The 21,388-nt window shown below is 37.5% G+C and overlaps 1 protein-coding gene and 1 pseudogene across 1 annotated transcript in view; one reads left to right on the top strand and one right to left on the bottom strand.

Annotated features, from left to right (window-relative positions):
- Window positions 1–21,388, top strand: part of MROH2B (maestro heat like repeat family member 2B) — a 54,006-nt gene that overhangs the window by 965 nt on the left and 31,653 nt on the right. Inside the window, exons 2-18 of the mRNA XM_006919520.2 lie at window positions 432–493; window positions 1,910–2,020; window positions 3,265–3,424; window positions 4,080–4,178; window positions 7,181–7,335; window positions 9,198–9,338; window positions 9,753–9,845; window positions 9,925–9,994; window positions 11,778–11,891; window positions 12,775–12,848; window positions 14,422–14,544; window positions 15,292–15,405; window positions 16,316–16,472; window positions 16,619–16,659; window positions 17,168–17,309; window positions 17,865–17,908; window positions 19,689–19,796. Of these exons, the coding sequence (XP_006919582.1) occupies window positions 432–493; window positions 1,910–2,020; window positions 3,265–3,424; window positions 4,080–4,178; window positions 7,181–7,335; window positions 9,198–9,338; window positions 9,753–9,845; window positions 9,925–9,994; window positions 11,778–11,891; window positions 12,775–12,848; window positions 14,422–14,544; window positions 15,292–15,405; window positions 16,316–16,472; window positions 16,619–16,659; window positions 17,168–17,309; window positions 17,865–17,908; window positions 19,689–19,796 (1,808 nt within the window). The remainder of the gene's footprint in view (window positions 1–431; window positions 494–1,909; window positions 2,021–3,264; window positions 3,425–4,079; window positions 4,179–7,180; window positions 7,336–9,197; window positions 9,339–9,752; window positions 9,846–9,924; window positions 9,995–11,777; window positions 11,892–12,774; window positions 12,849–14,421; window positions 14,545–15,291; window positions 15,406–16,315; window positions 16,473–16,618; window positions 16,660–17,167; window positions 17,310–17,864; window positions 17,909–19,688; window positions 19,797–21,388) is intronic.
- On the bottom strand, window positions 5,426–5,544 carry LOC112486106 (annotated as a pseudogene).

The following is a 21,388-nucleotide window of genomic DNA, read 5'->3' as shown; positions in this document are numbered from 1 at the left end:
AAAAAGGAACCTGGAGGGGGTGAAGTCAGGTGTAAGGGATTCGGCTCTTGGAATCTGAGGGCCGAGCCTTGCTAGACAGTGTATGTAAGGCGAAGCCTACATGACTGGAGGGATAAATAGAAATCTAGCATCTTTTATCTACCCCTCCACATCATTTCAGATTTTGAAAAAGACACTAACAATAGTCTATTTTCAAGTTTGTCATGTATATGAAATATGGATAAGATATAATTCCTGCCAACACAGAGCTTGCAGTGAAAAAGAAAAGGGGCAAAGCAAGAGGAAGAGGTGGGGGAAGGAAGAGGAAGAAAGAGACGGGGTGGGGGGGGGGGAGCGAGAGAGAGAGAGAGAGAGAGAGAGAGAGAGAGAGAGAGAGAGAGAGAACATTTTTCTCCTGTTAAGAACATTAATTCTTTTTCTGTGCATTTTAGAGATTTTTGGAGATATTAACCTCACTCTCGGCATGCTGAACAAGGAAGATAATATTAGCAAGGTAAGAAAAATAGAAAAAAGATCTCTTTCTCATTCACTTTTTCTAAGCCAGATATTGCAAGATTTCATATACATCCTTCTTTGCTTCAACCTCTTCTTTTCTCTCTGGCTTCTTATACATCAATTTATCAGAAAGTGCACTTATAATGAAAGTCATTATAATGTCCAAACAATTATATTTGGCATTTGAGGAATCAGAGTATCTAGTTCTAGAAGCTAACAAAAGAATGCCCCTTTCCATAACCTTTTACAGGCAGATGTGGAAAGAGAGTAATGTTGGACCTACAACCATGGGGATTAGAGCCTCCTGTGTAATTTGAGAGCACCTATGAAAATCCCTAAAATCTCTCCTATGCATCTGTAATGCTATCTTACAACTAGAGATGTTTTTCTCTGGGATTTAAAGGCTATTCTGGCTTCATCGACCTTTAATTAAAATAACAATACTTACCCTTCAATGAACACTTATGTAGGAGGTAGAATGCTAGCTAGATGCCTTCCAAACAATAGCACATTGTATTATAATCATTCCTCAAAACCTTATAAGGTAGGTATCAAGATTTCCATTTGACAACTAAGAAAAAGTGTGGCACAGAGAAGTTACATGACTTGCCTAAGAACAGCAGGGCTACATCTAAACACAAGCCTGTCTGACTCTGAAAGAATGCTTTTAGTCATGATTTAATAGGTCCCCCCCTGTGAAGGGCAATGCCCACCCCTTTATCTCTAATCCAGTGGTTGTCATACCTGATTACATATTAGAATCTCTTATGCAAACAGGGTTGTTTCACATTGTAAACATGGGCACAGCACCTCGAGGCTGTTGGAGATTTCAGAACATCGGTCTCTCATCTCCCGAAGGCCACATAACCACCTAAGAGACTGAGAAGAGCCAGCACACACAGCACCCAGTCAAGTCATACGATTCCCAGAAGCTGCAGCTCTATCCAAAAAGATTCACAACTTTCTGTCCACAAAGGCATGAATGAAGCAGGGGACTCTAAATCTCTCTTAGGAACAAATTTCATAACTTAACAGCCTCTCTGGTAATCACTTTGTGTTTCTCACAACCATAGTCACTCCCTGGTAACAACAGCAACAATTAGATTGATGGGCATTTCCATTCTGCCGAGTGCCCTATAACACTGATCTCTCAGGGAGCCTACTCCTGTTGTCAATTAGGTTTTGCCATAGAAATGTAGTCATTAAAATAATCTTTAGAATAAACTTAGCTCTACATAAAAGCCTTTGACTTCTCAAGATGCATATTATGTTCGGGAAGCCCCAATTAAGATACATAAAATCCATTGTGTAGTACAAATACATTGCTTGGTTTAATGGCGCTGTTCTTTTGGACTTCATCTGATTCCTTTACTTTTGCAACTCATATTTCTGTGTATCCCTTGTATCTTCACAGGAAGACATTTATAGCCATCTTTCTTCAATTATTCAGAATACTGACATCTTGGATGATGCAATTGTCCAAAGGTTGATTTATTATGCTTCTAAGGACATGAGAGACAACAATGTAAGTTTGATTGTTGATGATGAATCGGCCTCAGGGCCAGCAACAAGTCTTTGAGTAGCCCAACTGCACCCATGTAGACATATATAAGTTTTTTTAATATCACTGCCAAAGCCATAAATCACTTTTATTTCTTTTTCATAATAACTTGGGTACATTTACAGTACCTATTATTTACCCTTTCACAGAGGAAGAAACTAAGGCAAAGCTAAGAAAGACTTTAGAGGTAATATTATCCAATCCACTTTTAGATGAAGAAGTTAACACTTGGAGAGATTTCTTTCAAAGTAACAGGTATCTATTGACAGAACAAATAACTAGAAGCCAGTTTTCTTGTCTTTCATATAAATTCTTATCTCTTCATGTGCCTAGTTATCTATGCATGCTAGGCATTGGATCTAAAAAATTATTTGTAGAAATAGTTTGAGTCCTAGGGTAACAGTATTTTCTTCCAGAAAGGATGTTTACTTATTTACTTGCCAAGAGCACTAACACTTGAAATTTTCTTGGCAATTTCTGTGACTCAAAGTTGGAGTACAGTACATGGAGGACCAATTTAACCTTCCATCTGAATGCAGCCCTAAAGGGTCTTAGACCAAAAGATGAAAGGTGAGATGACCAGGGTGAGATTATCGTCTCAATGCTGCAAAGCAGCCTTACGTGCTGGGCTTATCTCTCTGGATTTCCAGTCTTTTCCAGATCTCAACTCAGTAATTTATTCCACTCTGTATTATAAACTCTCTGTTTTTCTAAGTATACATTTTTTAATATCTTATCCAACTCTTTTTTATTTTCCTCAGTCGCAGAGTTGATCAAATTTGCCTGGTTTCCATTACCAAAAGCAGAAGTCCCTCTAGATATCTCTAATATTAAAGATATTATTATATCAGAACAGTACCGAAACCCAAAGTTCTAGACTTCTAGCCCCAGTTTCCTTTCATCATGGCCTTCAGAATTTTAGCAGAGTAATTCATATCACTCAAACATGAAACATAAATTCTATGTTCACGGTGGCTGATCCATTAGCAAGGAAATATGTAGTGACTCCAAGTCCACAGAACCCCATTAAAAGAGCACTAAATTATCTCTGCTTTCTCAGCTACTGACACCTCCCTTTGAGGCTTCCACCCTGGGTTTGCAAACATCCCAAAGCAGAGGAAACTTATAAATAGTATCTATTCTATGTCTCCTCTGCAGACTCACTCTGCTCTTCCTCTACTTGTTATTGTCATTTTCTTTTTTTTCAGATGCTCAGGGAAATTAGAATGCTAGCTGGTGAGGTGTTGGTGTCTCTTGCTGCACATGATTTCAATTCTGTGATGTATGAAGTACAAAGTAACTTCAGGATCCTGGAGCTACCGGATGAATTTGTTGTGCTTGCCCTGGCTGAACTAGCAACCAGTTATGGTATGAAGGGAATACTCTCCTTATTTTCCTGGGAAACAACTGCCCTAACTAATTGTTGAAAATCGCAATGGGAGAAAACGGCAGAAGGGAGAGCATCTTTACCTTGGGCTAAACTAAAGCATATTGGTAGAGGGATTTAGGCAACGGTTGATGGGCATAGATGAGCCTGCCAGCTGCCATTGGTCTATGCTGCTTGAAATTTGTCTGAACTTTCTCCTATCCTCACCTCCCTTTTCCCCCAACTTTGTGTTTGTAGAAGCACATTTTCCACAAGGCATATTCTGCAAAGCACTGAATACTTGCTTACATAAATTAAGGGTTTCTTATGATTTTTTTCTACACCACTTTATTTAACAGATATTCATTAAGTACCAATTGCCTGTGCTAGACCCTGGGGATACAGGCAAGTTCTGTTGGGAGGGATTAACATTAATAAAATAATATTCAAATAAGTAATTGCTACTAAACATAGGTAAAGGTGGCTGTATGGCTAGGATCTCATGTTAAGCCTGATTCCCTGATTCTTTAACTGTAGCCTGGCATTATGGCCTTCCCCGTGCAGCTTTGAAATGCTTGTTGTTAACACAAGGAGGAGTCACAGAACTCCCCACTGTGAGAAGGTAATGCCTTTCTCCTCTCTCACCCTTCACCGCAGTGTCCCAGAGTATCCCCTTCATGATGATGACCCTGCTCACCATGCAAACCATGCTCAGGCTGGCCGAGGAGGAAAGGATGAAGGGAGCTTTCTGTGTCGGTGGGTATCCCTGTGGTTTCCTTGGTTAAGACCAGACTATGAATTGAGCAACTGTTGTATTTCTTCATTTACTCCAGCCTTGTCCTTTCTAATAAGAATAGCTACCATTTACTGAGTGCCTACCACATGGGAGGCCCTCTGCAGGGAGTTGTCTCAATCCTCAGAGCAATTCTGCAAAGTAAGTACATATTAGACCATTTTACAGCTAAGAAACTGAGGGTCATAGATATTAAGCAACTTTCCCAAGGTGTGACATAGTCAATGAGATGTAGAGGCGGCATTCATTATCAGGTCTATATAACCCCCAATCTATACTCTTTCCACTGCCCTATATAGTCACCATTTCTACTAGCCACTTGCTTTATTTGGATCATAATTTCTTTACAATGATGATTATGAGAGCTTACTTGCTCTTACCAATTGTGTAAATTTTAGCATTTCTTTATAATTCAATAATGCAATAATAATAAGTAAACAATCTAATCAAAATACAACCAATTATAAAATCAAGAAAAATAGGTAAACAAATTAGGGTCATAAATCCCCTTCACCTCCAAATTGCAATATATTTATAGTAATCAAGAATCTATGGAGCAGAACATGCCCTGGAATTCCTAGGAAAATGCATTTATAGCACATAAGAGGCTTTCTCGGTGAATCTGGAGACCTGGATTCTTGTCTCTGATCTGCCACTGAGTCATCAGGTGCCTCTTCCTGTCTCTCAATCTTGGTTTCACCTCTAAAAACATCAAATGAAGTGAGTGCCAGGACCCCTCCACTCCCGACATCCCCAATACTACTATTTTTATAATATTTATAAAGTGTCTTCCTTATCTATCAACAAAGTATTTTCTGTTCTATTTTGCCCATTTCTCTTGTTCTGTTTTTAATGCAGGTAATATTTCTATCTGATGTATATTGAGAATTGACTATGTACCTGGGCACTGTCTTGGGTATTCCATTTAGCCCTCACAGCAACCTCATTAGGTAGATAACATTTTTCCTCCATTTTATTTATTTATTTATTTATTTATTTATTTACTTATTTATTTGGGGGGTGGGGGAGGCAACCCCTTGGTTGACCTCACAGATTGCAAGGACCTTGTCAGTTTACAATCCCTTATTTTTTTATTTTTATTTTTTTCGCCTACAGATTTTGTTTTAGGCAAGGTAACCCTTGGTTGACCTCACAAATTGCAAGGACCTTGTTAGCTTACAATCCCTTATTTTTTTATTTTTATTTTTTACGCCTACAGCACCTGGTCTTCTTAGGTGGTCTCCCATCCAAGTACTAACCAGGTCCGACCCTGCTTAACTTCCGAGATCAGACAGGTTTGGGCTTGTTCAGGGTGGCATGGCTGTAGACTTTCTTCCATTTTAAAGACGAGAAAATGGAAGGTTAGAAAGGTTAAACAGCTTGCCTAAGGTCACTCAGCCAGTATGTGGCAGAGCCAAGTTGAAATAATGACAGTCTGACTTAATAACTATAGTAGATTAGCGCACTTAGCACACTTTTCAATACTTTTTAACTACCCTTGCTTGCTATCACATCTAACATTGTGTTCCGAAAATAAATTTCGGCACCTCTAATAGCATTTCTACCTGCAAAATTAACAGCAAAGAAAGTAAAAGGAAATAAAATGAGAAATCATGGCAATGAATAAGGGAATTATCTCATTCCCTTTGGTCCTAAAGCAACTTTTGCCTGACTGCCACTAAAGAACAGGTATAAAATTAAATAGCCTTCCATCCACCTATCTATCTCCTCATTCAATCAATCAGCAAATAAGCAGACATTATACTCATTGCTTTGGATACCATCAACAGACAAGACATTATCTCTTCTCTCATGTTATCTATAAGTCAGTGCAAGGTATACACAAGCACCAACATACACAGACATGCACAAAAGATTATGTTGAAGTGTAGCATGTTGAAGTTATCAGAAAGAGTTTGGAGGGAATTTTAGTGAGCCAATAAATGGCCAGCTCTAAAGCTAAGAGAGTTGACATTTTTTCTAGAGTTTTCTTTGCATGTGAGATATTCTTGAGAAACTATGAATTTTCTCTATCATCAATGAAAGGGGTAGAATGAAGGCTAAAGGAAAAAATAATGTTACTTCATTCATTTGATGCAAATATATATGGGTTAGTGGCCCAAACAGTTTTGTAGGCCCAAGGTCTTGTTAAATGTTATTGAAGTAAAACAGACCCACAAAGATATACAAATTGTAAGTGTACAGGTTGATGAGCTGTCACGAAGTAAACTTATCTATTTGACCAACATTCAGGTCAAGAAGTGAGACATTACTAACATCCCAGAAGCCTCCTTCATCTTTTTCTCCTAATTATCACCCTCTCTATCCTCTCAGAATCCCGACTTATAACACCATAGATTAGTTTTGCCTGTTTGTGAGATTCATGCATGTTTTTTTGTGTAGCTGTAGTTTGTATTAATTTCTATGCACTATTACATGTCTAAATTACAATTTATTTTTCCACTCTACTTGTTAGCAGATATTTGGACTGTTTTCTGTTTGAGGTTATTATAAAGAAAAAAACCCTAATATTAACATTCTCGTGCAAGATTTTTAGTGCCTATATGTATGCATATCTAATGATTATGCCTCTGGGTCACAGAGAACTCATATTCAACTTTGATATATAATGTCAAACACCTTTCCAAAGTATTTGTATGAATTCATACTTCCACCAGCAATATATAAAAACACAAGCTGTACCTTAGTCTTGTCAACACTTTACACTGACTATCTTAAATTTTAGCCATTCTGTATGGTATGTAGTAGTATCACATTTTGGTTTTATTTTACTTTTCATTAATGTGGCTTTAACACTTTTTATATGTTTATTTGGCATAATCATAAGATTCTATAGAAACTATTACACTGTATTTGCTAATCATCAGTACTCTTTTCTCAAATTATTTTATGGTCCTTCCTGTCTTTATATTTTTCTCAGTCTGTGGTTGTTTTTAAAATGCAGCCCTGGAGAAGTTCAGCAAGGCCATTTACGAGTATGTCAACCACTGGAGAGATTTTCCTTATCCCAGATTGGATGCCAACCGACTATCTGACAAGATCTTCATGCTGTTCCGATATATAATGGAGAAGTGGGCACCCACGATCTCACCCACGCAAGTGAGTGGGGGCCTCAGCATGCCTCCAACCAGCTTTCTTTCCATGCTGGTTGAACTTCTTTTCTTTTCACATGATTATTAATCTCATTTCTTTTGGAAAGCTACGGGTTGTATTTTATCAAGTTTATCAAATCTTTTCTTTTTCCTATTTCGATCACTACTTATTCATTCTTTCAACTAATATTTATTGAGTCTCCATGACATGCCAGAAACTGTTCCACATATTGGAGATACGATGGTAATTAAATAGACTACAATCCCCATTTTCATGGAAATGACATTCCAGTGTGTGGAGAGAACAACGAACAAGATAAAATGAGTAAAATATATAGAATATTAGCTATTTCATGTCTTATACATTATAACCCATATTTGGGCCGAGTTACTGATTAAGAAAAACGACAGTATCACAATGAAATCAAATAACATCTAAAGAATGTGCTTGGCTTCAAAATATGTGATACCTTATAGAGAATAGATCACAAAGAGCACATATAATCCCATCTTTAAGTTGCTTAATTGCTATCATTTTTTAAAGTATGCTAAATTATATCCTATTTAGATTTCTTTATTGCTATATTATACAAGCTTTAACACTTAGCTACCTTCTCTAGTTCAGTTTCTTTTCTGTACTTTAAACTACGAAAGCATTTATTTTTTAACATGCTAGAATAGTTAATCATTAGCAAACATGAAACTTTTTAAATATCCCGTAGAAGTCTTTCCTTCAAGACGTCTAGAAAATAAAATTTAATACAAATTCGATGACTACTTTCCTAGCTTCCCACAGGAGAGTTAGACAAGTGACAGGAAGGTACATGAATTAAAGGGGAGCACAGAGAGAGGAGCTCTTAACTCCCACGGTGAGCGCTACAAAGGCTGTGCCATTGGAAGTGAGCTTGCAGCCCGTGAAGTCACTCACTACAGGGAAGGTGCATTCCCTAAAGAGGGACTAAAACCTACTGAAACATAGGTCAGAGATGGGAGCACATGCACACTTGAGTGAGTCTGGTGGGAGAAAGGGACAGGGATGGGGGAAAGGGGATATAAAAGCAGAAGGAAATGAAACCAGAAAGGTCTTAGCCACACAGGAAGAGCCTTGAATGTTGCTCAGGAACTTGGACTTTTTTTTTTTTTTTTTAAGAAATGAGACACCTTTAAAGGATTTTAAACCAGGATTTAAGTGCCAGAAAAATCACAATATATAGGGGTAGAACACAATGTATAGGGATGGAACAAGACAAGCCTGTCAGAAGGCTATAGAAATATTTCAGGTGATAAATGCTAAGGGGATTGATTAATATAGTACCCATAGTACAGATCAAAGGAGTCAGATGCTGAAAAATAAAATCAACAGGATTTGGCATCAACTGGATGTGTATAATGAGGGAAATGGAGGCACCTACAATGATGCTTAGATTTCCAACTTTAGTGGTCTTTGAGACATTAATCAAGATGAGAAAAACAGGATGAAAACAGGGAAAAATGGGTTTAATTTTAAACCTTTTGACTTGAACATGGGGCACCCAAGCGGAGATAATAGTAGGTTTGGAGATATTCAGAATCGGCCTTAAGAAGAAAAGCAAAAACGGGATACACAGATTTGGATATTAGCTTTATGTAAGTGACGACTAGAAAAATGGGATCATCTTACGAACTATATAGATGTCTAACCAATGTACTGTATACTTGAAACTAATTAAAGTTTAAAAATAGATTAAAAACTAGCTGAGTTTATATATATCTTTTTTAAAAAGCAGTGAAGAATATATTGGGGGGCTGTCTAAAGCTCCTGTATTTCTTAGAAATGTACAAAAAGCATCCTGAATTACCAGAAATGGTCTTTGTTTGCGGCCTTTGTAGGTGTTGTCCATCATTAAGGCCCATGGCCCCACAGTGAGCCTGCTGCTCCATCGGGAAGACCTCTGTGACTACGCCCTGGGTCAGGTCCCCTGGCTCCTGAATCAGTATAAAGACAAAGAGATTGACTTCCATGTCACTCAGGTAAGAGCCACTCTCTACAGGAACTGATTCAGAGAGTCAGCTGGCGACCATCCTAAGAGATATTAAGTCCCAGAGGGTCTACGGAACTTAAATACCTGTTTGGGCAGCTGAACATAAATACTTCCTAAGGAGTACAAACTAGACAAGAGGTTGGCATAGCTGGATAATGGAAACTTGGAAAAGGAATTGAGAATTTTATTTTAAGGCTGCTGAGGCACTGAACAAGGTAGAGGGGCTGGAAAGAAAAACTTAATATATATAGTGCAATATATAGCTAAAAACAAATAAACAAAACATAACTGCAGAAAAGTTATGGGTTTGTTTTCCTCACAAAAAATAATTATTTGCCTTCCCATCCTGTGCTTGCTGCTTCACGGGCAGCCTCCAGCTAACCTTTGAGAGCTTCCATTCTAGAGTCTAAAACAAATATTGACTGCAGCAGTCCTTTATGATATTGGCCTTCCAAGGGGCTTGAAAAGAGCCATCTTCATCAATTTACTCCACCAGGTAAGAAGACCATGCTGTCCCACCTGATTGTTTCATTTTCACTGGTTTTCTGTTTTTAACATCTACCCTTCTGATTCAGGTGTGCAGAGTTCAAGAGCCTTCGGTAAAGGAAAATGAAATTGAAGCTTCCAGTTGCTTCCTCATTCTAGGTAGGACTAAGCATCCAGAAGACTTTTAATAAAAATGTCTCCAAGTGATGATGACAATGATGACGGGTGTGCACACTGTCACATTAGTTACTTTCACGCATATACACACAAAATGTTTCTGCAACTCGTAGTATTCTGTGCCTGTCCCTACCTCACCTGTTCCCAAGAGGAGCGTAATATATAGAGTGATTAATCATCCCAGGACTAAAGAACTTCTAAGGAGATAAAACTTTAAGTTTTAAAACCAGAAGAATCTCATATGTATTTTGACTATTAACCCCTCATTGGATATATCATTGACAATTATTTTTTTCTCATTCCATATGTCACCTTTTCATTTTGTCGATAGTCTCCTACGCTGAGCTGAAGCTTTTTAGTTCGATGTTGTCCCATTTGGTTATTTTTGCTTTTGCTGCCTCTGTTTGTGATGTCAAATCCAAAAACTCATTGCCAAAACCAGTGTCAAGGTGCTTTCTCTCTATCTTTTTTTCTAGAAGTTTTATGGTTTCAGGTCTTACATTCAAGTTTTTAATCCCTCTTCATTTTAAATTTGTGTATGGTTTAATAGGAATCCAGTTTCTTTTCCCTTTCCTTTTTTTTTTTTTTTTTTTTTTGGTATTTTTTTTGCACGTGGCTATCCAGTTTTCCCAGCACCATTTACTAAAGAAACTATCCTGTCCCCCATTGAATATTTTTGGCTCCTTGGTCAAAAATTAATTGACCATATACGCATGGGTTTATTTCCAGGCAAACCAGGGTGAGTTGGTAACCCTAAAGATAGAAAATTATTTCAAACTGTGTCAAACCCAAAGTTATACTTTTTTCTCCCTGGTAATCTCTAACATGGTCCCTGAAGGAGAAAGACGAGAGCAATCCTGTACCTCCCAAACCTACGTCCTCCCTCAAATATATCATTTCTATTACTTTTGTACACCTTTCTATTATGTTCTAGTTTTCTAACTAATACTTCGGTTTCTAGACTTTGTTCTGTCTCAGCCTATTTAACTGTTTCACTTTATCTTTGACAACTTTCAACCCAAACTGCTTTACTCTAGCCAGGCCTTTCCTCACTCCTGCCTGCTTCCTGCTCTACCTGTGTTTCTCTTTGTCTTCACAGCTGGTAAAGCCTCATTCCAGTCTCTGCCTCCATGTTCACAAGGTGTTCTCCTTGTACCTCCATGTCTCCTCTCCTTTTCTTATAAAGACGTCAGCTTAATACATGATGTCTAATGGTTTTGAGTGAATTATGATACTTCTGAAACCTGTATATAAACCTCTTATGGCATTAGAGATTATGGGTGTGACCTGTCTGTTGTTGGTTGCATCAGAAATTAGCTTACACATTTACTTTCAAATATAAGCAAAAGAGCAATTTACACAAGCTTTGGTTTGTACCACTGGTGTATCTGCCAGAACCCAATAAATAGTGTGTATTGAACATGGAAAAAAAAAAAAAAGACATCAGCCATATTGAATTAGGGCTCACCCTAGTGACTTATGTCTATTAATCTTAACTTGATTGCATCTGCAAAGAACCTAATCTCCAAATACAGTCAAATACACAGGTATGAACAGAAGTGGGCTTAGGTATAGAAAGCTCTTAGTGACCAAACTGCTTAAATAGTGTCACGATTACTAAAGAAGCAAGGACATAATAAAATCTATCCACCAACCTAAGAGCAACTTTAACAATCCTCATAGAATTTCCCTCTCCTTATACACAACTATTTTACTTAAGATGAAAAATGAGTTTTTATGACCCCAGTATTTCTTAAACCTGCAGCCCATTCCAACTCTGCAGACCTGATAGAATTTTTTGATGAACAGATAAGAAGTACTAATGAAGTCGTTCGAAGGGGAGTCTTGACTTTGCTAAGATCAGCTATCAGTGCTGAAGGTAAGCAATAGGGATGAAGCCAGAGTGGTTTATTTTGGAGCGAGAAGAAAACTGAAACTTACGCATGCTCTAACCCTAACCTGTGTCTTTGGGATATTTATAGAATATCATATTCAAGTGAAGCTCTGTCCTCCTGGTTGTCTACCATCTTCCACTTTTAAACAGGCATTTCAGTTACCTCTCTTCTTTCATGGTATTTATTAATGCACTGAGTTGAGAATGATGAGTAGAATATTTGAGAAATGAATTTGAAATTTAGAAGATCTAGTAAGCTGGTTAAGTGGCCCAATAAATAGGATGGGTGAGAAAAATGCACAATATTCTGGAGATTATTACATTTTAAAAAGAGCAGAATTTAATGAACTATCATATTTCCTTAATTCCAAGAAGTGCACACATTTTCCTGATATTGAAATACATCCTATAATTGATCATATTTCAAATTATAATTAGCTACTATAGTTTTTCTTTTTTTGATGTAATATAAACTAATGGTGCCTCATAACATTGATGATATCTTAGATTAATAAAATATGATCATTTGTTTTTGTGCTACATTATAATAGTTTTCAAAATTTAGTTAGCAGTGGGATTTACTGAAGGATCAAACAGAAAACATGAAGTAGTCTCACAAAATTTAAACCTGCTCCACTGGGCGTGATGTGTTGAATCCACTTTAGACCCTAACAATTTAAACAAGATGAAACCAATATAATAGCGAGCAAAGAAAGCAATCGACGTTTTTTGAGAGTTCGAAAAGGAAAATGTTAAAGACAAGAGACCCTGTAATTATGTATCATAACTCTAATGGACTTTCATCAATCATAGAACATGCTGTACTCCTGCTGAGTCATGCCTCTCTATTTCCTCCTCTGTCTTTCAGAGCCCAGGTTGAGGGATCACATCATTTCAATTGAAAGAACAGTCAGATTTGTCATGGGTGACCTCAGTATAAAAGTAAGAGAATTAATGGGGACTTTTATTTGGTCGATGGTAGTTTTAAGAGTAAAGAAAATGGTTTGACTGGTTAAGGATCTAATTGCGAGATTACTTTACAATGAATTCAGTAGTCAATTCTATTTTTAAAAGAACTCCATCTTTCCCCAAAATAAACAGAATGAAGGTAAAGTTCTAACTTACATTTAGTCTCAATAGAAAAAAGATTTTGGCTCAGAGCATCACTGGGCCATGTTCTTCAAATAGAGGGTTTAAAAACTAATTGCTAATTATTAAGATAGTATATCTTCCTCCAAAAAATAATAACTCCTGCACCATGTTCTGAGCACAGATATCTTATTTTCCAGCCAGGAGCACCGGGAGCAAGTCTTGCACATAATAGATTGCTTGATATTTCTTGATTATTTGATTAAAGGATTTCATGTTAGAAAAGATTTAGAACTTATGCTGGAACAAATTTTTTAAATTACCATTATTTGTAATTTTTTGTATTTTGTTTGGATCAAAGCCCTACATAGAAGCCAGTGGAGAAAATTCCCATAAGAAGCTTTGATTGCCAGTGACTATGTTTAAAATAACAAACGCTATGCAGTGACTAACAATGGAGTGATTGTATAGAAAAAAACCTGATCCAGCAACTGGCAAGCCAATCGAAGGATTACTAGAAGATGTGAGGGTAGAATAAAAGAGCACAGAAACTTTAAGGAAGGCCAGCTCCTCAGGCAAAAATAGAGAGAAGGTGTACCTCTTTTTCTTCACTCAGGGCACTACTGGGCAACTTTATGCTAATAGCTAATTGCCACCATGTATCTCTGCCTCCTTGTTCCCAATTTTTCTTTTCTTCCCACTCTCCATCAAAAGACCCATTCAATAAGGAATTAAATTTGAGCTTTCTATCTTCCAGAGAAGCAATCCAATAAATTCACTGAAGTCTAAGTATTAAAAACTTGTAACACAGGTCCATAATCCCTTAGTCCAATCCCTAGAGCTAGATATATTTCAGAATTCACAATGTTTCAGATTTTAGAAAAACATTATTGTGACAGTAGCCTACAATCAGATCCATTAATATTTCTATAAGAAAAATGTATGGATATCCACACTGCATAGGATAAGTAAAGAGTACAAATAGCTTTAAAGCGGCTCAGTTTGGATTTTTCCAACCAATGAGTTGGCACCAAATTTAAAAAACAAAATTCCAGTTTTCAGAGTTGTTTGGATTTTGAATTTGTGGATAAGGGGTTGTGGAACTTGACCTCAGTGTGCTATCTTTCACTGAGGATTTTTAAAGTGAGGCAGTGTTTTAGCCTAAATTTACCAACATTTCATAATATATAATAATAGAAGACATATCTTGGGAGCTAGGGAGAAAGATTTTAGTTAAAGAGAGCCTTTTCAGGGAACTTTTAATCATAACCTGCTCCATCTATTATAGTAACATAATTCAATTTATACTTTTTTGGAAAGGATTCCCATTGAATGATCCATGAAGGTTAAAAAAGAGTAAGAGAAACTAAATTTCTATTCTACTCAACTGTAATAGAATGTTGCAAATGCATTTTTCTTACTCTAGGTGAGGAATTCCACCCTCCTCCTCATCCAAACTATGTGTGAGAAATGCTACATCGAAGCCCGGGAAGGATGGCCACTGATCAATTATGTCTTCTCTCAGTTTGCAATGTCCAACAAGAATCTGGTATGAAGAGGTTGTGGTTTTGAGTGCTGCACTATAACAAGAACAGTTGAAATAACTGGGTTTTAAAAGAAATGGTAGGGGTTCAATTTAATAGCAGACTTAAAACTTATATTTAAGTCTTACTACTCCTATTGATAAATTTTTCAACCTCTAGTGCTCTCAGTTCCTTCTCATTGTTATCACTTCTAACTTATAATGCATATAAGGTAGCTTAAGTCACAGTTTTCCCTAAGGAAGAGGCAACCTGGCCTCCAAGGCTTAGGGGTGTTTTGGAGAGGTGCAGAGAAAGTACAAACAGTTTAGAGAAAATGAGGGATACCAAGACTTGCTGCACCGGAGTTGGCTTCCTTTGGATGAATAGCCTGAAAAGCATCAGTGATCTTAGCAGTGATCTTAGCAAGTGGACTGAATTTACAGTCCACTTCACCGGGAAGCAGTGTCTTTAAAAATTTTTGCCCCAGAGAAAATAGCAAAGGCCTGAGGGAGCGAGGGGATATCGACAGTTCAAGGATCCTCACAATTTTTGCTTTTCTGCGTAAGCCAAGAGTGTTTTTTCTAACCCATTCCTCCGAGGAACATTTTAAAGCAAGGATCAGATGCTGACGACCAAGATTGCTGGATTCCATGAGCCCCTTAAGTTGAGCGACTGCATTCTTCACCCCAGAGTCTGAGAACACATCTAGGCGCAGTCAGAGGGGAACAACAGAAAGAGTTATTAACAAGTCACCTGTTTCATCTTTCTTAAAGGAGAAACCGATGAAACCTAACTCCCATGAGGATGAAAAGGGGGAGAAATCTGTCCGGGAAACAAGCCTCGAGGTCTTAAAAACGCTGGATCCACTAGTCATTGGAATGCCTCAGGTAAGGGTTGTTTGTTTGTTTGTTTGTTTGTTTACCACCACTTGTAGTTACTTCAATCACCTTTTTAAGGCTCTGCTGCCCATTTAGGAGTAAAGACATGAGTTTGTACTCCGTGGGTCATCAGCTATTGATGCTCTGGCTAGAAGAAGGTTGCTGTGATGCTCAGTGCCCAGCATTTAGTAGTTCCTCAAAAACGGGTATTGGTTCATTAATTAACAATCTCTCATATCTGGATAGCAAATGCCAGTTTATAAGTATCTTAAAATATAATTTCTCTTCTTCTCCTAACATACCTAGACACATTGTTAAGATGCGAGAGGTGATTCTAATGCAACAAATGCTAAGCTTTCCCCCATTTATCTGGGAAGGTGTTAAAAAGCACACCTTCCTAGCCTCGCTCTAGGCCTAATATAATCTGAACTTCAAGGGTTTGAGCCTTGGAATCTGTATTTTCCTTTAAATAAAACAATCTGAGAAAAGATTTAGGGGCCAGAAATATATGGCATAGCCAGGAGGCAACAGAAGATTGATTTAATGAAAACTTTTTTAAAAGAGCAATTGAAGTGGATCAGAGGGTTTGTTTAGCCGGTGGCACTTGGTGAGGGAAGCCCAAGGATGCGAATCTTCCTGCCGTGCTCAGAACACTTCGCACAGTGAAGAATCATCCTGCCCCAAGTTCCAGCAACAACTTCGGGGAGAAACACTAACCAACATTCACTAAATCCAGAATCTGAAAATGAATGTGCTGTGAAAAGATTTTTTTTAATAATTTCATTTTGATTTGACCTTGAGCAAAATAATAAGTGAGAAAATTTTTTTTCTAAGTCAGAGGTAAACACACAGTGAGAACCAAAGAAAAATCATGGAAAAGAATAAGCGATCCTTGCATCTTGCCCTATCTTTTCCACAGGTGCTGTGGCCAAGAATCCTGACTTTTGTAGTACCTGAAGAATATACAGAAACTCTGGAATACCTGTTTAGTATCATCAGAATTCTGATTATGGCCGAGGAGAGAAAAAAGAATAATGCCATGGAGTCGACAGCACTTGTCATCTCTACAGGAGCTGGTTTGTACATTCAAAAACACAGTAAAACATTTCTCTTATGAGAGTCTCATTTCCAGAAAGGCTACAGGGCTTTGATCACATACCCAACCCCAATATGAATTTTTCTAGCTCGCATAGCAATAATGAAAATTGCTTTCTCTTTCTAGTGAAACTTCCTTCACCACAACAGCTACTGGCCAGACTTCTGGTGAGTTAGTTACAGAAAACCAATGCGGGATAAATTTAAGCCAATATAGACAATTCAGTTCCAAATAAATGCTAATAAAAATTATATAGATACTCCAAATTAAAAGAAACACTAAAGGTATTAAAAAAAATGTTCTGCTATACTAATAATACTCAGAGTGGGATTATCTTCTCACTCTGAAATGATTGTTAAACTTTATGATTTTAAAATAAACATAGACTGAATCTGATCCATAAGCACCATTCAAACAACTTCCGTGTCTATTGTTTAGATTTTCCTCTCTTCTTTTTGCCCCATATGTATCATTTACTCAAGCACTATTTCCACATGTGCTTGTTTAATTAATAAATATATCTAAGTATTGGTACCTTCCGTTGATTTTTGCTTTTGAACAAGTAAGAATAGACTGTGATGATTTGTGAAAAGATTAGCTAATAGTAAAAAGGAAAATGTAGATGGCCTTTTAAATACCCCTGAGTCAATTAGCATTTTCTCTTCTATCTTTCAGGTAATATCTATGCTCGCCAGTTTAGGGAAATTATGTGGGGCTGGTGCAATAGGACTTTTGAAGATAGTGCCTGAGATAATTCACCCCAAATTGATAAACCTATGGAAAGAACGCTTGCCTGAGCTCCTGCAGCCTCTAGAAGGTACAAGGGAGTGGGATCAGGTCTTTATCCGAGGAGGCAAGAATACAAAGAAACAAGGCATCATTTTCTCTGTTTAAAGCCATTACCGTTCTTTATAGGTAATAAAAACAATGAACTTGATACGCAAGGCAGAAGCTATATATTTTTTTTCTGATTCCTTATGTTCTATTTCTCTGCCAAATACTTACACTACAAGAAGACCAGGTGGTGACACGCTTAGCAGGAACTTTTGCTTTCGCCCTGGTCTTTTTCTTGTATTTAAACACGCTGTTTTGGTATTGTTCTAAAAAGTTACTACTCAACCACATTAGAGTACTGAAATATGGCCATTTCAGTAGTCACTGTTGAAATTAGCAAAAAGCCTAGATTTTATCATGAATCAAAGACCCTCTACCTATCTGATTAGCACTTTAAAGTTGGCGATATGGGAAATTTCATCTGAAATAACCATCCTATGCTTAGCTTGAAATGAACTCCAGCATCCACTGGGGACTTGGCAAGGGACAAACGAATCTTGATTTTTTTTGCAGTTATTGCATTAATTTCTTTTTCTAGGAAAGAACACTAGTATTGTGCTATGGGAAACCATGCTGCTTCAGGTAAGGATAGATTCATAATTGTTGATGGGTGATGAAATCAGCTAAAGTTATCCATTTTAACTAAAAAGAATTGAATTCCAAGAGGCTGTAAACAACATTTCCTTTTCTTAGAAAAAGCACTAGAATGTTAGAGGGGGTCATTTAAGAGTTATGCTTTTTAAATCACATAATTTTAGCAACAATCCTTAGTCTCCAATTTGATTAAGAGTTTATGACACTTTTGAAGATTTCAGTTACTAATATTTTTCTCTATGTCTTTCTTAAATCTTCTCCAATTTTCAGGGGTGTTTTCTCTCCTTGCAAATGCATTATTTTACCATTCATATAAAGAAACATGGATTAACATAATTTTCACTTCTGTGGTCCTAAATACAACTCCATTTCTTCCTCTATCTGCTTCTCACTGTCTTTTTCCTGATTTCTAAAAACCAAAGAGCCATACTGTGCCTCTTTTCCAGGCAAGAATCTCCTTCTTTCACCCAAAGACTTTTTGGACCTTCACAAGTAAACAGTGCCCCAGACAATGCCAAATCTCTCAAAACAGTAAATTGCAGACAAGAGTTGAACATTGGCTATACAAGGAGGATTTTGATCCCAAGAGCCTACAGGAGGAGGTCAAGCAACCAATGGGCAGGGAGCTTTTAATCTAGCAGAGTTTCAGTTCGTAAACCACCTTAATAGGAAATTTACCTATTGCTTCTTTTAAAATGTCAATTTTCAGTGACCTTTCCACAGCACCTCCACCTCCCAGCACCACCACATCCAGAATCAGACTCTCTGGGGGTGGTACCTGAAAACTGACATGTTTTGGAGACTCCCCAGAGCAAATTGTGTTCAATATGAGATTTTAAATTGACGACCGCTCTCCTCTCCCGGTCCTTAATTATAGGATCCACCTCTCTTACTATACACATGTTTATCTCTCCTCTCTCTCCAAATTCCTACCTTACTCCCTGATATCATTTTAAAATAATGGTTTTTACTAGAAAGGAAGGTTCTTTCTCTAGAGAGAAGCTTTGAGAACAGTTTCTTTCCCTTTTCCAATCTTGAATGTGTTTCTAGCCTTCTTCTTCCAAAACTGTTTGTAGGTGCCTTTTCCCCTTAAACTTCCAAGGCTGTTCAATTTCTTCTCTTCAAAGGACCCACTCACTGAATGAGTTCCTATTAAGAAAATGCATACAAATACTTTCATTGGCTTTGACATGAAGTGTCAAAGCTTGAAACGGAGAAAATACAGGAAAAATAATAGATTTTAGAAATTGCAATGAATCTTGTCCTCCAGAAAAATAAAAACACTTTTTTATGTATTGTTCAATGAAGAAGGACATGAGTTCAGATGACTGATTGTGTCCTTGGCTCTGAATCATTGATGAAACTAGGAATATTTAGTTAGCAAAAAGTGCCTGTACATCTAATTGGTTCTCCAAGACATTTAATTCTTTATTCCAAAATGTCCCTTTTTTGGTATATAATAAACTATCATTGACAAATGGAGTTTTTCCAAATCTATTGACAACTTGAAAAACATTAACTTCAAGTTTCAGAATGGATTAGTTTCTATTTTCAGTCTTTAAGCAATTTTTATTTAAGGAGGAAAATGAAGGCAATTACTTGGAGTTACTTCCACATTCTGTGTAACTTGGAATTCAGAACATAACGGAATATGGCTTTTAAAATAAACTAAGGCAAAAAGTTCCTTTTGAAAATAATGTAACCAAAAAATACCAAGAAAGCACATTAAACAGTCACATTATTATCTAACTTCCACTTCTTACCACAGTTGCTCAAAGAATCTCTGTGGAAGATCAATGACACAGCCTGGACCATTCAACTGAGTCGAGATTTCAACCAGCAAATGGGCAGCTACAGCAACACCTCCGTTGAGAAGGTTGGTTTCCAACTACGGGAACTTAGCTGCACTGTATGACCTAAAACTGCTGCTCAATTTCCAACTTGTCTGTACTGCAATCAAAAAGAAGGAGGAATTGTTAGAAAAACGCTACATTCTCTTCACCTCACATTTGACCAAAAGTTACTCATAGGGCCACAGCTGTCTGCAAAGAAAACTGAGAAGTATCGTGCCTTTGAGATGGATACGTGCCTGACTAAAATTCAGGAGTTCTGTTCCAGAGAAAAGAAGAATGAACATTGGAAGGCAAAATAGCAGCCCATGCCATAGCCCTGGTTTACCGTCAGCTTCTGGGTTGGTTTCCATTGGTTGTCTAAGGCTCACTACAAGAAAAAAATCTGCTACAATTTAACAAAAACTTAGAGCTAAAGGCATGCTCAAAGGCCAGTTTTTTCATTCCTCTGTCTCCTACTGGCCTCTACTTAACCCTCCAGTTGTAGACATCTATTCCTAATGGGGTCTGAATCCACTTTCTGTTACTTAGTATTTACGTAGCTTTAGGTAAATTACTTAACCTCTCTGGAGCCTCAGTATATTTACCAATAAAACTGAAAATAATACCCACCTCTGAGGGTTAAAGCCTTATGAGAGTTCAATGAGAAAAAGTATATAAAGTCTCTAGTGAAGTGCCTGGCACAAGGCATGTGCTCAATAAAAAGTAGATCAAGATTGTCGTTATGATTATATCACTCCTAAATTTTTTCCCTGGGAAAACATTTACTAAGTCATTCATTCTAGTATTCAGTGTCTCTTCCCACAAGTCATTTACTATTAACTTTCAATTATCCCATGTTGTATTCACTGATTGAGTCTCTAACTTGGTAGAGTACTGATTCTCCAGATTGGTCTATCAAACCTGCAGACATACCCATCAGGAAGATTTGGTGAAGCAATGCCTCATCTTGTACACGAACTGGCCTTGTGCATTTTGTGCATCAAACTAGCCTTGTACTACTATTCACCCAGCAGCTTTCATGCTCACAAGATTCGTCCAGGACAATGATGGTATGGATAAGCAGAGCAATTCAAGCAATGAGCTGCCTAAGTGGCTCTCAACTGCCAAACTTAACATCAGGAAAGTAAGCTTTAGCTGCATAACTACCTCTAATGGATTAAAATAATCACCACCTATTTAATTTACAGTTTTGCAATTTGGGCTGGGCTCAACTGAGCAATTGTCTTAACTAGTCTCACTGGCAGATACTGGGGATTGGCTAGTCTGGGATGATCTTGTTTCTGGTTCCTTGTGGTCTCTCTTCCTCCAGCAGGCTAGCCTAGACTTGCTCTCACGATTGTGGCAATAAAGTATGCAAAGCGTCTTGAGTTCTAGCCTCAGAACAGACACACTGCTACTTCTGCCACATTCTGTTGGCCAAAGCAAGTCAGAAGGCCAGCCCAGGTTCAAGCAGTGGTGAAATAGACTATTCTTGATGGAAAGAGCTACAAACTTCCATAGCAAAGAGGCATGGATAGAGGAGGGATGAAAGGTTGTGGCCATTTTTGCAATCAATCATATTTTTTCCCCGTTCTGGGTTTCTGATTTCTGGGACTCCTTACCAAGTCACAAAGCA

Source organism: Pteropus alecto, unplaced genomic scaffold (genome assembly GCF_000325575.1).
Source record: "Pteropus alecto unplaced genomic scaffold, ASM32557v1 scaffold338, whole genome shotgun sequence".
NCBI classification, from domain to species: Eukaryota; Metazoa; Chordata; class Mammalia; order Chiroptera; family Pteropodidae; genus Pteropus; species Pteropus alecto.
Note: the sequence above shows the minus strand (reverse complement) of the source record. Positions and strands in the feature narration are given on the sequence as shown.